The 15994-nt window shown below is 45.4% G+C and overlaps 1 protein-coding gene across 2 annotated transcripts in view; it reads right to left on the bottom strand.

The window, feature by feature from the left end:
• Positions 1–460: 460 nt before the first annotated feature.
• Positions 461–15994, bottom strand: part of LATS2 (large tumor suppressor kinase 2) — a 93583-nt gene continuing 78049 nt past the window's right edge. For both annotated transcript variants that reach the window (XM_004467534.5, XM_071208186.1), the window contains exons 3-8: positions 15501–15633; positions 11756–13260; positions 9859–10441; positions 8168–8350; positions 4900–5006; positions 461–2831 (exon numbers count right to left, since the gene is read on the bottom strand). In XM_004467534.5, coding sequence (XP_004467591.1) covers positions 2337–2831; positions 4900–5006; positions 8168–8350; positions 9859–10441; positions 11756–13260; positions 15501–15633 — 3006 coding nt within the window. In that variant the 3' untranslated portion in view covers positions 461–2336. The remainder of the gene's footprint in view (positions 2832–4899; positions 5007–8167; positions 8351–9858; positions 10442–11755; positions 13261–15500; positions 15634–15994) is intronic.

Below are 15994 nucleotides of genomic sequence, written 5' to 3'. Positions count from 1 at the left end.
GACAATGGGGGGGGTGGGAGGGGGAGAAATAAATGAAAAATAAATCTTTAAAAAAACAAACCAACCATATATCTTTTGAAAAGGTTAGCCTATAGTAAAACACACACACATACACACACACACGTTTGGTATCCCATTTGATCCATTTAATAACCCTAATAAGGTCCCCACTTTCCAGAAGAGAAGAGTTCGTCACAGAAGCACAGCCTGATTTGCGTGTCTGACTTGAAAGCCTTCCTAAGACAGCAGCCTGCCTGGGGAAGCCCGTCTGGCCTGTCTTCTTTTGCTCCTCTCTCCCTCTCCCCCTTCTCCTCCCCTCTCCCCTCCCCTCTGCTGCAGTGGGGCCATTCGTTAGCTGTTGGGAACTCTTGCTGCATGTGAAACATGGGGAGAGCTTGTGGGCATCACAACACACAGATAAAGACTAAAGCTTACACATTCCAATAGACAAGACACTATGTTATTTGAATTCAAAATTTTTAATAATAAATTGTGCCAGTAGAAGCTTTTCAAAGGCAATGATATATCAATAAATAATAGTTAAATTGAGTTCCTGAGAAAGAACCTACCACATGAAAGTATGTCAGAGCGCTGTAAATAACAAAATGGCGTTACTATAAAATAGTGAAAAATACTGACAGTCACGAAACAAGCCCAGCAGACTTCAGAATATGCCATTCATACAATGTAAACAAGTACACAGGAATCTTTTTTTTTTTAGTTTAGACATTGATAACTTTATAAGAGTTGTTGCCTAGATATATACTAAATAATGGATACATTATGCTAAAAATGTCAAGGAAAAATATGTGGAATAATATAATGAAAAATATGATGCATCAGATTTTTTAAAAAGCAAAAAGGAATTGAACTTTTTACTCAAATATAAATCACTTTAAATAGGACTCATACTAATTTGAAATAAGGAATATTTGTGTGTATCTATGTAGTTATATATATACATATACCTCTAAGAAAATATGTATGGCTTAATTATTTATGTATTCCAATGTCACTGAATAATCCTTGCTTTTTTGTCTCACAAAGATTAGAAAAATGAATTTTTTAAAACCAAGTTAAAATCTGACATTCAAAGGAAGTACACCAAAAAAAAAAAAAAGCAAAAGAAACCTAGGATTACTAAATTTCATATGAAAACACCTCAGCTGTATTAGACAACAGGAGGGATTACTTTTGTTTAGACCATTCGGTGTGGGCGTATGTCAGTGAATTAATTATTGAGTCATAGGTACTGAATTCCACATGTTTACTACCTGGCAAAGGAAAGATCATACTAAGTAGAGAAATGTCCATGATTAACTGAAAAATTTTTGGCATAGCTAAATTAATCCCTTTTGATGTATACAAGTTTAGCATATGACAAATGTTTAAAATTATCCAAAAGAATCCAATCATACCCAAAACACACACACAAAAAATCACTTCAGTTACACATCTGCATTTCTTTAACAAAACAATAAGGGATACAACTGTAGCAAGGAGATCACCCACACAATTATCAACACACCGTCCAGAGTACCTCATTTAAGATACTCGCTAAAAACATATTCACAGAGCCTGCTGTGAATGGCAAGATACGGTAATTTCATAATAGAAAAACGCTGCTCATGCAGCATTCTGCACACACCAGACATCTGAAATCACACCCACATAATTATCTTGCTCACACTTCCTATTATACTATAATATGCAAAAAGCAAACAAAAAGCAGCTTTTAACATTATATCACAATTTTGAAATGAAATGTGGGGGAAAATATAAAACAAAAACCATGGCGTGAATATCAGTAATATCAGAGCAGAGTGTTAGCTTTTTTTTTTTTTTTTACACATTATTGCACAGAGATTTCTTATCACATGTTCTTCAGTTTTTATGTCATTTCCTAAACGTGAGTAAGTGCTATGGATAAAAAACAAATGTAGAAAAAAACAGCAGCATGATTTGTCAAAGTTAATCCCTATAATTTAGTAAGAAAAAATGGATATAAACAAAATAAGTGCTCTTTCTAAATGGTAATAAATTTTTAAAAATAGTGTTTTAATGTGATGAAGGGCCTCAAAAACCAATTCAAAGGCAATGCTGAATCCCTTCCTCCCACCCACCAAAATCTAGAAATGAAGACCTGCTAGACTTGAATCTTTTTTAAAACAAGTTGTTTTTTTTTTTTTGGTGCAGACCAGAATTTCAAGTTTAGTAATCAATGGGCCAATTTACAACAAAGCTGATGCCGGCGTTCCCATCGTGCTGTTAAAGATCAGCTACCGGCACCTGTACCTCCAAAGAGGCAGAGTTTCTGGGGACTCTCGAATTGCTGCCTACACATACACTGGTTGGCAGCCTTCGGTCTGATCTCCCAGATCTGGGTTTTCTAAGTCTGTGTCCTCAGACTGTGAAAGCTCTGCTCCTGACGGCTTTGGGCACCTAAAGGGATAGCCGTTGTCATCAAAGAACCTTCGGAAGGTAAATTCGTAAAAGGCATGTTCAGGGTGTTTGTTATTGGAGGAGGTGAGTGTGTCCCAAGCCTTAGTGCTATCTTCACTAGCATCGTTCCAAGGGCTTTCTTCATCTACCGGGTCAAAATTTGAGGTGTCCATGGGATGGCTGATCTTGGGAACATAGGGAGCTGGCTGTTTCCGGATGTCACTGGAGAAGTCAACGGAGCCAAAGAACGGGTGCGCCTTGAGGTCGTCAGCCCCGTTTCCCCCCAGCCGGGCTTCGGCAGCACAACACAGTTTGGTGATGAGGTCCCTGGCCTCGGTGCTCAGCTTGGCCTGGGCTGGAATGTGGAGTGTGTTCTCCCAATTGATCACCTGAAGAGACAAGAGAACCAACTTTTGGTTTCTCCTCATATCTCAAGTCCAACCTTGAGCAGTTCTGGGACAGTTATGTGAGAACATGTTAATTCTAAATAATTTTAGTTTCTTAATGGGAGAACAGTTTGAAGAGACATAGAAGCAGCAGTTGCTGTTTAGAGCAGTCACACAAAGTGCTTGTGCTGTTAGGAGGTGGCATGGGAGGAAGAAAGCAAAGGCAGACAAAAAGATATTGACCTTCCTCTATCAGAAATACTGTTTAGGAAAAAGATTTTATGCTTCCCACAAAAACAAAGGTCGGATCGTCTATGTGTCATTTCTTTAGCTATGGGCAAATAAATTTGTATTGAGCCATCATGACTCTCATTCAATAGCTACTGTGACCAAGAAATGGTCACTGTTTTTAAAAAAATTAATGGAACATTACAGAGAAGAAAGCTGACTAACCCTTTGGTCTTGGACTCACGTTCATGATGTTCAAAAGTACATTTGTCATGGGGACTTTTTTCCTTTATGCTCACAATTAGGATTAATAAGGCCAGTACAACTGTTCCAGGCTACAGTGAAGGGGCAGCGAGGGGGCAGGGAGTGGAGTGCGGAGGGTGGGAGGGTTGGTTTGAAATTGTTTCCACTGTTTTTGAAAAGGATATCAATATATGTTCTGCAACTTCAATGAAGAAAGAAAAAGAAATGTTGATACCTTCCACTTTACTAGGCCATGAATGACTAGAGACCGGGAGGTAGACTCTTTTGGGGTAAGTTCAGAAGGACAGGATTCAAAAGCAAACCCTAGTCCTGCAATGGGTTTAGCTTCAACACTGCCTTATTGTCGATAAATCTAAAGAAAAAGTTGTAGAGGATTTAAACAGAATTTAAACCAGGTGGCTTAATTTGGTATGTAATTTTTGGCAGCAGCTGAGGGATTATGGGGGAAAGAGAGGTAGGTGTGGCAAAGAGTTTCTTAAAGAAATGTAATGAGGCTTAGTGAGAATAACAGGTACTCAACTGGGTCAAGGCCTAAGGGGATTAATCACTAAATCACCTACCTATAATTTGGCAATATTTATTAAAAGGCGCAAGTATGTGCACATACCCTTTGACCTAGCGATTTGCCTCTAGGAACCTATCCTGAGTAATTAACATGGATAACTATGAAGACTTAGCTCTAGGAGGATGTTCAGGGTTAAAAAAGAACCTGGAGTAATCTAAATGGCCTATTATAACAGACTAGTTAAATTACAGTATATTTATATAAGGGACTACTATATAATCCTTCAAAATACTGCAGAATATAAAAAATATAATAATATCATAAAATATTGTTACACTGAAAGAGCAGGATGCAGAAAATGGCTAGCATTCTGGAACATTTCCTATATGCTGATCTCACTGCATATTATAGCTCTTTTAACCCAACAGGTATGTGTACTATACAGAAAATTCCAACGATTTCATCAGATTCTCAATTCAATCCTTTATAGGGACTGCAATAATTTATTCCAGAAAGCAAATGGCCATCATTCTAAAACGAATTCTTGAGTATTAATGATTAGTTGAAACCTACCATTACAAAGCAAGCACAGAATTCTTTAATACTTAAAATGAATATTAGAAATATGCACAACTAGCCTGACCACAGAGCTGATAATTTACAAACTGTAATGACAGAACGTTTGAATAAAAAGATTTCTTTCTTTCACCATAGGTCATAAGTTTCTGTCTTGCAGGGTAGGGGAGAGTAGTGGTGGAGAAGAGATTTGCACCTTCATCACTTCTCGTGTTCACAGATGTCGCCTGGGAATCCCAAGATGGCAGATGACCCATGGTTTAAGTAAAATTTCAGATACATGTACATATCAAAACTCAGGTCTAACTCCAAGTTCTGAAAAAATAGGTGACGATGATAACAATTTAAATGCCATTAAATATAATGGACATTCCTACCCTATTTAGAACAAGAGATCAAATGTTGACTAAGGAAGGGGTTTCTCTTAAAAAAACAACAACAACAAAAAAACCAACACTGTCTTTTTAGTAGCCAGAGGCATGTTTCCTTCTCAGTTACCTTCAGTTGGGTTTCTGTGGGAGTAGGTGCCAAAAAGGGGGGCTGCCCTACCAGCATCTCGAAGAGAATCACTCCAACACTCCACCAGTCGCACAGCTGAGTGTATCCTGAAAGACAAATCACACTCAATCACCACCAAGACCCTTATTCTTCTGAGGTGAATTTTATGAATGAATGAAAACACAAATTTACTATGAAGTGGAAGGCACATTAAAATAGCATACATTATGTAAAAGAAAACAGATCTCTATAATGTAGATTCATGTGACACAGGGCTCACAAGGAAGGCTGTAAAGAAGCCTGCTGCCAAAGGTGTTAGCAGTCTCCATGCAGGTAGGACTCTGGGCCCCTTCAATTCTCTTCTCTTAAATCAATATTCTGTAGCAAATACATGGTGCTTTTGTAATAAGGGGGAAAAAAGCTTTTTAATTTATAACATGACTGTTTGTTGTTTTTTTTTTTTAAGATTTATTTATTTAATTCCCCCCCTCCCTCAGTTGTCTGTTCTCTATATCTATTTGCTGTGTCTTGTTTCTTTGTCCGCTTCTGTTGGCGTCATCGGCACGAGAAGTGTGGGTGGTGCCATTCCTGGGTAGGCTGCACTTTCTTTCACACTGGGCGGCTCTCCTTACGGGGCGTACTCCCTGCGCGTGGGGCTCCCCTACGCGGGGGACACCCCTGCGTGGCAGGGCACTCCTTGCGCGCATCAGCACTGCACATGGGCCAGCTCCACACGGGTCAAGGAGGCCCGGGGTTTGAACCGCGGACCTCCCATGTGGTAGATGGATGCCCTAACCACTGGGCCAAGTCCGTCTCCCTATGACTGTTATTATTAGTACCAAAACTAGTTACTAAGCAGAATTTTATGTTCTTTTCTTTTTTTTTTTTTTTTAAGATTTATTTATTTATTTAATTCCCCCCCCTCCTTTGGTTGTCTGTTCTTGGTGTCTATTTGCTGCGTCTTGTTTCTTTGTCCGCTTCTGTTGTCGTCAGCAGCACGGGAAGTGTGGGCGGCGCCATTCCTGGGCAGGCTGCACTTTCTTTTCACGCTGGGCGGCTTTCCTCACGGGCGCACTCCTTGCGCGTGGGGCTCCCCCACGCGGGGGACACCCTTGCGTGGCACGGCACTCCTTGCGCGCATCAGCGCTGCGTATGGCCAGCTCCACACGGGTCAAGGAGGCCCGGGGTTTGAACCGCGGACCTCCCATATGGTAGACGGACGCCCTAACCACTGGGCCAAAGTCCGTTTCCCTTTATGTTCTTAAAGAACATATAAACGGATGTGAATTAAAATAGAAGAAACTGTAGCATATCAAGTGCTGTGGTTTGAGCATCACTGGATAAGGTCAATCAGAGAAGGCATCTTGGATAGGATTTCTAAGCCAGATTCTGGAAGAAGTTGAAGAATATGGAGAACAATAGGAAAGGAAGACACAGTGGCAAGGAGAACCACTAGACAACCTCACTTGAATCTAGAAGGCACTCTTTGAGCAAGGCCCTCAGAAGACCCAGGTGCTTTCCTGGCAGAGCTTCCACGCAGGCTGCAGCTGGGCAGGACATTCTGACAGCTTGGTCAAACCACTGCTCCAGGAGCTGAAGCACAGGTTCATTTACCTTTGACTCTCCCACTTTTCTATCAGAGTCCTATGTCCCATCCAAGCCACATTCCAGTCTTGATGCTGCTGATCCTTGGTTAGGTGTGAACTAGGTCCTACAAACGCAGCGGTACTGGCCACTCTCTTGCCTCCAACCATCTCTTCCCTTCCCAGCTGGCACCTGAGGCTGCAGAAAAACTCTAGTTGCTCCCAAACCACTGGTTCTTCTGGTCTGCTACACATGGAGGGGAACCGAGGCAGGTGGGAGGAAGACAAAGGGGATGTTCTGACCTGCAGCCTGGCACCTCCCAACGTTCCCCCTTCAGAGGAGGGGGAGAACAAAACATTTACTGGGCACCAAAGTCAGTATTTGCAGGAACCTCTCCAGGCATTTGCTATTACATATGTGGTTCTGAGTGGTTTAGTAACTTGCCTTGGATTATCAGTTAACAAAGAAAAAATAGACTTGAAGCCAGGTCTTGCTGATTCCAAAGACAGATTTGAAACAAAGCATATGAAAAGAGAGGTGGCCTACTCTGGATTTACTACACAGTCAATCAACAAACTACTGCTATTCTGCGCCATGACCCTTATCACTGAAAGAGTCCTCTCAAATGGAACCAGATGTCATATAGGATAGAAGAGAATATTCATTTGGGAGACTAACTTTACTAAGCACTAGTAATTTTATGCGACACTATTGTCCATACATCTTACCCTCAAAGTGATTCCAATCTAGCACTGTTTGTATTCTGTCATCCTCAATAACCAGTGTGAGATGGCACAACCTAGCTATCAGCACAGGCAAGTTGGAGTTAAGGTTGAAGCCTGGAAACATAGAGTTGAAACAGGCTGGGTAGTGGTCCTGTGAGCCTCAGAGTTGTTTCTAACATATGTCCCAGTTCCCAAAGTAAATACCAGTTCAAGAGTCATACCCCTGGGCTCTAGATAGAAAGCCCTCACCTTTCACTCAACCTGTGACTTCTTTAGAAAATGAGATTTGTTTTCCACCATCCCGTAAAGCTGGGGCAATTCCAAAGTAGAGGAGCAATATGCTGGAGACTTGTTGAAACAATTTAGTTCTGAGGATTCCATGAATAGAAAATATGCTTTGAATCTGTAGTCTTAGAAAGCTGGAGCCACGGGTGATCTTAGAGGTTACTATGGGTTGAGTTGTTTTGCAAAAAGACATGTCCAGGCCCTAACCCCCAGTCCCACGAATATGACCCTGTTTGGAAACAGAATCTTGAAAATGTTACTAGGTGAGAAGCGGCCAAAATGAAGTAAGGTGGGTCTTACTACAACCTGACTGGTATCCTTGTAAGAACAGGAAAGGGGACACAGAGAAGGAAGACAACCACGTGAAGACAGGCAGAGATGGAGCTACGCTGCCACAAGCCGTGGAACACCAAGGCTCGCCAGGGGAAGTCCCTACGGACGACAGAGGGCGTGCGGGCCTCCTGGCACCTTGATTCTGGACCTCTAGCCTCCAGGATGTGAGACAATAAATAAAGCTGTGTTGTCCTAAGCCACCTGGTTTGTGGTGCCTTGTTAGAGCAGACCTGGCCATCGATGACAGAGGTCATCTGGCTCTACAGGTTTGAAGTTAAAGACTGCCTCAAGGTGGGCAGTCGGGCCACGGAGACTCAAGGCAAGACGTCTGCAGTACGCACCTTTGCGAAGGAGCACTTCAGGAGCGATGTAATTTGGAGTCCCAACCAGGGAATGTGCCAGACACCTCTGATGCTGCTTTCTTGCTCTCTGCTCCAGGGTCTTCAGCCTGTCCCCACACCGACAATTGGATGCGTCATCCCAGAGGTCGCTGGGCTCCATGCTGTCCTCTCTGATGTGGTTCCCTTTCACCCGGGGGTCAGAGATGGTGAGAGGAGAGAATGGAAAATAAAAGAGCCGTCACTATTTGACAACGCAACAAACCTATATCTTGAAACAGAAAAGTAATTTAAATCAGCTCCTGGCACAGTAAGAGAAACAATCCTCCCCAGCAGCTCTGAGGGGCAGCCTGCCATTCCTGGGCCCTAGCACACAAGCCATGAGGTGAAAACAAGCACCAAGGCAGCAACCGTGGCTGAGGCAATCACAGGAAACTATGCTGTGGCTGACTGGCAACATGACCGTGTGAAGAAAAGCCTAAAGGAACCAAGGGACATCATGCTCAGCACGACTCAGGCCAATATCACAGTGCTAATACCTGCTTAGCAACCAGCGAAGAAGGGTTAAATGGCGAAGGATTAGTTTTGAGTTAAAAAACAGAAGTCTGATGAAGACTTGTGAGATTTCATTTCAGTCACTTTCTTCATGAGGTGAACTCACTGTACTCTATCCCATTTTTTGTGTAGATCTGCCTCAATTCTAAATGGTTTTGACTCCCCCTTCCATTTTTTTTTTGGTTTGTATCTGAAGACAAAGAAAAATGAGTGCTTTTCACATCTGTGGTTCTTAACATTTTAAGAGGAGATATTCCTGTTCCTTAACATTTTTTTTTTTTTGGATTGGTTCTTTTTCCCTTTAAATGACTGTCAGTGTCATATTTTTTATTTTTTTTTTCAGTTTAGAATAGCTTACAACTGAAAACTTACAGGAGATTGAATCTGTCTTTACCGTTCTTTCCTTTTCACTCTATGCACAGGGATTGTCACGCATAACTGCAATGTACTTTTAGGGGAAAAAAAACTTCTACGTTTCTTCAAGATCTAATGGAACACATAACAGTTCATTTATATATACCAGTTTCTTAAAGAACACAAAATGCTTGGGATTACCCTTCCCTGAAGATATTTAAAAGTGTTAGTTAAATTATTCAACAACAACAAACCCGCGGAAGTCTGAACTATGGTATTGAAATAGCTCTTTCTCAAGAATCTGAGCAATAAAGAAGATAATGGTCAACTGCTTTGGACTTTTCCAAATGGCAGAACTATGGGAAATGAAGTTAAATTACACAAAGAGATAGATTAAGGCTAGATAAATGAGAGGACTTCTTGACAGGGCAAGATAGTAAAGAAGAAAACAAGGTCCAATGGGAGGCGGTGGACCTTTTCTATTTTTGAAGGCTCTTTTTAACAGGACAGAGTGATGGCTTCCCATGTCATCTGGTGACACCCCAAAGCCTACTGTCCTAAAACATAATAAAACTTAAATTCACGAAGATACCAAAAAATCTCACTCATATCACACCATTGCTTTAGGGAGAGAAAGGTGTCGCACCAAACTAGAAAGCAATGAGGCAACAGATGATTTCAAGAGATTAGGAGCCACCGGGATGGGGAAATATTTGTCTCAGATGGTTTGGCTCCACCTGGATAGAGAAAGGTGGATGGGGAGACAATGACATGCACGAGAATACCTTTCTGGTAGTACTTGGAATTGTGAGTCCACCTGAATCCAGTGCAGAGGCCAAAATCGGTCAGCTTGATATGACCATCAAGATCTATCAAAATGTTGTCTGGCTTGATGTCCCGGTGGATGAAGCCCATCTTGTGGACGCTCTCGATGGCCAGCGTCAGCTCCGCGATGTAGAAGCGGGCCAGGTGCTCGGGGAAGAGCTCCATGCGGATGAGCAGGCTCATCATGTCGCCCCCCGGGATGTAGTCCATCACGAAGTACAAGCTGTCTTTGTCTTGGAAGGAGTAGTACAGTTTAACCACCCACTCGTTGTCTGCCTCGGCCAAGATATCCCTCTCAGCCTTGACGTGGGCCACCTGGTTCCTATTTAGCACGTCCTTCTTCCTCAGGGTCTTCATGGCATACAGAGCATGGGTGTCAACCTTGCAGGCCAGGCAGACTTCTCCAAAGGCACCGATGCCCAACGTCTTGATCTTCACAAACATAGACTTATCCATTTTGGCCCTCTTCAGCCTGTTGTAATTGGACTCCTTCTGATAGAGGATCTTCCTCATCTGTTCCTGTTCAGCTTCACAGAGTCCAGCCTTTGTAGAAGAAAGACAAGAAGGAAGAGTGGCATTAGAGGAAGCCATGAGAGGACGTGAGTGGGGGTGGGAGATACGCTGGCATGAAGGGGATCCAAACTTAGCTTGCAGAAATGAGAACGCAGAAGAATGGATCCAATACACTATGAGCAAGACACTAATTAGTCCAGTCTTTTATATCCATATGTAGACATACACCTGGAATCCCAAAGGCAAAACCAAGTAAGTTCATTTTCTAGGTGACTTTAGGCTCTAAACACTAAGGAAACCTCTAGTAAAAAAAATCGGATGGGATGAATGAACCTTGAAGATATCACTTTGAGTGAAATAAGCCAGGCACAAAGGACAAATATTACATAATCTCTGTGATATGAACAACTGGAATATGCTAATTCATAGTCAAAAAGTGAGAGTACAGGGCACCAAGGATAGGGGTGGGGGCAGGGAGTGGGGAGTTAATGCTTAATGGGTACAGAAGTTTCTGTTTGGGGTGTTGGAAATATTTGGTATTGGATGGTAGGGATTTTAGCACAATATTGTGAATGCAATTAACACTACTAAATTATACACTGGAAAGTGGTTACAATGAGAAAAATTATGTTGCCTTGTATATGTTGCTACGATAAATATTTTTTAAAGAAATCTGTGGGAAAGGGGACCACAAAAATTCTTGCAACTCCAAGAGCAATGTAATATGTTAACAGCTCAGGGAAAATGGGAAAACAGGAAAGGAAAATGGACAGCAGGAAGTAAGAGCACAAATTTGATTTTTAGAGTTTGAAATTACTGTCTGATTTAAATTGATGGTTACATTTTAATTTAAACAATTCCATTTACTCTCTAGCACTTTAGAGCTAAGGCATGTTTAAAACATTATTTACTAATTACAGATTTAAAGGCAGAACACTATCAGCTATTTTCTTCTTTATAAATGCCACATTTTCAATGTATAAAACCTCATACTTTGTTTCTGCTCTTTCAAAAGGTTATATTTTTTTAATGAATTTTTGTTAAAGAATAAGGACACATCGTGAGTATCAATTGTTGATTCACCTGTCAGCAAAACAAAACAGAACTACTTAATGCATAGCTTTTCCCAACCTCTCAGAAGAGGCAGGGTGAAAGGGGAAACAGAGTCGGCTTAAGTTAGTAACAGGATTATTTGTTAACTTTTCCGAGTTGTTCACATCATACATATAGTCTTATCCCCCTGCAAGCTCGGATTAGAATAAAGGCGGGTAAGGTGGAAACCAAAATGGGTGGCTGCGATTCACCAGGGCATGGGCCAAAGGGTAAGAAGAAAATGAGGATTACTTTGGCCATCTCTTGCTCCAGTTGCAGCCTCCGGTTGACCTTCTGCTGGTAGGTTTTGATGACGTTTTCCACGTGCTGCTCCATGAAGAACTTGAATGCGAAAGGCGAGTAGCTCTTGATGCGCGATTCTCTCTTCTCCTCGTCTCTGCTGCTCTTGCGCACTGGGACAGGGGAGGTCTGGATTTGCTTTTTATCCTTCCCGGCTTTCTCCCCTTTGGCGGCCTTGTGGCTCTTGTCGCTGCGCTCGGCGGGCTCAGCGGGGCCCCCTCGCAGACCCTGCTCCACGCCCACGCACAGCCTGGCGATGTCATACTGCTCCGACTTACTCTGCAGCAGCAAATGCTTGGGGTAGGGCGGGGGCGGGCACCTCATGTCCGCGTCCAGTGGGTACGTGCTCGAGCCCCCCAGCGGCAGAGGGTGCTCCTCCTTCGCGTCCAGCCCCTCTGCCGCTGGGGTGGGGGCTGGCATCCAGGCCGGGTGGGAGGGCCCCACGGCCGTCTGGGGCTCTGGGCGCATCACCCGCACGCTCTTGACGGGGTGCAGGATGTGCGCCGAGGTGACGGCCGTGATGGTGTTGGGGGAGGGCATGGAGGGCTCCGTTTTGCTGGGGGCTCCTGGCCTCATGGGCACAGCCGGTGGCTGCTGGTGGCTGTTGAAGGAGTTGGTCCTGCTGGGGACGGGCCCATCGGGCCGGAAGGACACGGGCTGGCGGTGGGGCGCGTCCAGCCCTGGCTTTTGAAGGGAGTCGCGGCGGGAGAGCGTGGAGGACTGCCAGGGCTGGACGGGGGAGCCGCCCACCTCGTACAAGTCCAGGTTCAGGCTGTTTCTGGACGGGGTGAGGAGGCTCTGCGGGGGGCTGTCGCTGACGAAGGCCTGCCCCCGAGAGCCCATCCCATGCATCTGGTGGGAGGCGGGGCTGGCCTGTTTGTGGTGGGGGTGCGGCACATACAGGCCCCCCGCAGCGCCCGCGGGCTGGAATGCGTGGCTGGTGCTCGGCTGGCCGGCCAGGCTCTTGGCTGGGAGGTCAGCATACCCACCCGCCTCAGGCTGCAGCTTGCTCTGGAAGGAGGGGCTGCGCTGGACACCATAGCCCATCGGCTCCCCAGGCACGAGCAGATGTGGCCGGCCATAGTGGGGGCCATTGGAGCAGTGGGGGCCCTGGAGCTGGAGGGCTTGGCTCCCGTGGCTGGCCACAGGGTAGCCCATCACAGCGGCCTCCATGCCTGCAGCATACCCTTTGGGCTGGTGCTGGTGGCTGCTGGGCAGGGTGTGAGGGCCAACCCCAGGAGGCCGCTGTCCAGCCGGGGCCAGAGCAGGGGGCTGGTGCCCAGAGAACAGGTAGTCCATGTACTGGCGGGGCACCTCCTCCAGTACGGCTGTGCCCTCTACGCCGAAGCTGGGTCCCTCGTAGGCTGCCCCGCTCAGCTGATGATAGGAGGGGAAGGAATCGCCAGTCCCTTCAAAGCTTGGCCTCCGAGTCACGCTGGCTGGCACGATGCCCTTTCCTGCAGGGGAAAGAACGGGAAGGCCGTGTTAGTGGAGATCTGCTCGTGGGTTCTCATGCCTTCTGGACAGGACCCTCTGGTGACAGTGTCCTTGAGCTTTACGTAGGCTCTTCCCTAACCAAGGAGGAGACAGGCTGAAATCTATCCAGTAGAGAAGCTAAGACTGTGGGGGCAGCTCCAGGCCCCCTCTGGCCTGCCAGAGGGGTGAGTCACTGCTGAGGGGGCCTGAGGAGGGGCTGGAGGGATGGTCAAGGGCAGCTAGAGACAGCAGGGGAGAGCACCTCCACCTGCGGGGCATGTCCTTCACCCTGAGGACACAGAGTTACCTTGAATGTACCCCGCCTGGGATCACCATCCTGTCACACTTGGTAATCTTTGGGACAAGCTGTGTTTTTTGGCATAATATGCCCAAACTGTTTGAGCCTGCTGAGTTGACTGTCACTAATTTCCCAAAGCGTGCTTTTTCCTAACACGGGGCAAAATTATACCCATTGTCCAAGTGGCCACTTTTCTTCTACCTATTTTCCAAACTGAAGATTTTCTGGTTTATTTTTTTTCCTTTATTAAAATAAAACAACACATGCACAGCCACAACCACACAAAGCCCCTTGACTAATACCCAGATTGATTTGGCTGCTGCTTCCTTCATCCAGACCTTTTCCATTTTGAAAAGCTCTTCTCGTCAGAAATAGATGCATGAAGGAAAGACATAAGGCTCTTTCAAGTTCCTTTTCATGCAGCCCTCTGCTTTACTTGGCAGAGCACACCACAGAGTCAATCAGCTTCTACCCTGCCCACGTGAGGCAGCCTTGGCAGAGCTAAGGCCCCAGACGGCCATCCCATGGGCAGGAATCACACACAGGCAGACAACCGGGGTAAGGCAGTGCCTAAGTGAATCCACCACACCGTCAGGCAGATGGAGAGGAGATCCGTACTGAACGTGGGCCTGTAATCTTAGGAGCAGTGCTCTAAGACAACTCCAAAACCCTAAGAACCAAGCCGTGGAGGGCCCTCTGGGAACTAAAGACATCCCTTCTATCAAGAAGAAAACAGAAATATGTGTCCTCTTAGCAATGAAGACACACCCTTTAGAGTGTGTGCAATGTTCACACTCACCAGATAAAGTGGGTTTTAGCCAAGGTCTCCCACAAAAGGGGGGAAACTCCTTGGGCATAATTGGCATGAATCCTTTATCACACCCAAGGGACTGCAGATACCAAAATATCGTCCTATATGCTCCATCCTCCAAGAGGAACATTGACCAATAACCAGTGAATCAGAGCATCTGATGCTGGGGATACTTTTTTTAAAAAATTTGTTTCTCTCCCTTTCCCCCTCCTCAGTTGTCTATTCTCTGTGTCTATTTGCTGCGTGTTCTTCTCTGTCCGCTTCTGTTGTTGTCAGCGGCATGGGAATCTGTGTCTCTTTTTTTTGTTGTTGCGTCATCTTGTTGTGTCAGCTCTCCGTGTGTGCGGCGCTGTTCCTGGGCAGGCTGTACTTTCTTTCGCACTGGGCAGCTTTCCTTACAGGGCCCACTCCTTGCGCGTGGGGCTCCCCTATGCGGGGGACACCCCTGTGTGGCATGGCACTCCCTGCGCACATCAGCACTGTGCATGGGCCAGCTCCACACGGGTCAAGGAGGCCTGAGGTTTGAACCATGGACCTCCCATGTAGTAGATGGACGCCCTAACTAGTGGGCCAAGTGTGCTTCCCAATGCTGGGATACTGATAGAAGGCTTTCTCACACCCACACCCACCACTGCCACTAGCCCAGTAGTGACCCTAAGACCCACTTTCAGAGAGACCAAAATGTGAAAGAGCTGTTCTTAGAACCAATGAAGTCAGTCACCCTTTTCAAAGACACCTCCACAGGCCCAAGAAAAAAAAAGTAATTTTTTAGCTCCCTCACTTTGCTAGGTTGCCAAATTTTAATATACAGTGAATTCTTTGACCATGATCATAAAAGGAAAAGGAACAGGCAGACAAAACCCTCCACCAGTGATAAGACCCACAGGTCATTTCAGAACGGGAGAAGCGGGGACAATGACATTCAGAGAAGTCTCACAACCTGCCATTTGTTCTTCCTGCCTTCCCTGGCTGAACTGCCTCTGTTCACCCATTACTTGGAAAAGTCAATGTTTACTGTGGAAACATGCCAAGAGACTGCCTCTTTGCCATGACCAGGTGTGACCTTCCTTCCCATAAAACTGTTTTTGTTTTCTCAGGTGCGTGGGCCTCACCTGGGGAGGTCTGCTTGATGACCCGCACGATCTGCTCGTTCCTCGGGTCCAGGTAGCCCATCTTGCTGATGTACTCCAGAGCAGCCTCGATGCTCCTGCTGCCCGTCTGCTTGAGGGCTCGGACAGCCATCTCCTGGAGGGAAGCATAGGCAGAGGTCAAGGGGAGGTATGGGTCTAGGCTGCCTTAGGCCAAAAGGCTGCCTGTGGCTTCCACGTCCACCTGTGCCTCTCCAGTACTGCCGGGCCCCGTCGTTTGGATCCACCTGCAGCCTGCTACAAAGAACTCTCCAAACTAAAGCACAGCTGGCTGCGCACAAGGCAAGGGACCTTATGAGAAATGTCCATGGAGCCCAGAACGTTTCACGGTTAGCGAAGGTCATAATCTTAAGTTCTGCTTCTCCTTAGAAACCTTTGTGACTGGACTGATCAATTCAGGTCACAGTTATATAATCCTCAAACTAGAAAAATGTAAAAAGAAGAAAAATGGCTGGAAG

This window comes from Dasypus novemcinctus, chromosome 15 (genome assembly GCF_030445035.2).
Source record: "Dasypus novemcinctus isolate mDasNov1 chromosome 15, mDasNov1.1.hap2, whole genome shotgun sequence".
NCBI classification, from domain to species: Eukaryota; Metazoa; Chordata; class Mammalia; order Cingulata; family Dasypodidae; genus Dasypus; species Dasypus novemcinctus.
The sequence above is the reverse complement of the archived record's forward strand: the minus strand, read 5'-3'. Positions and strand labels throughout refer to the sequence as shown.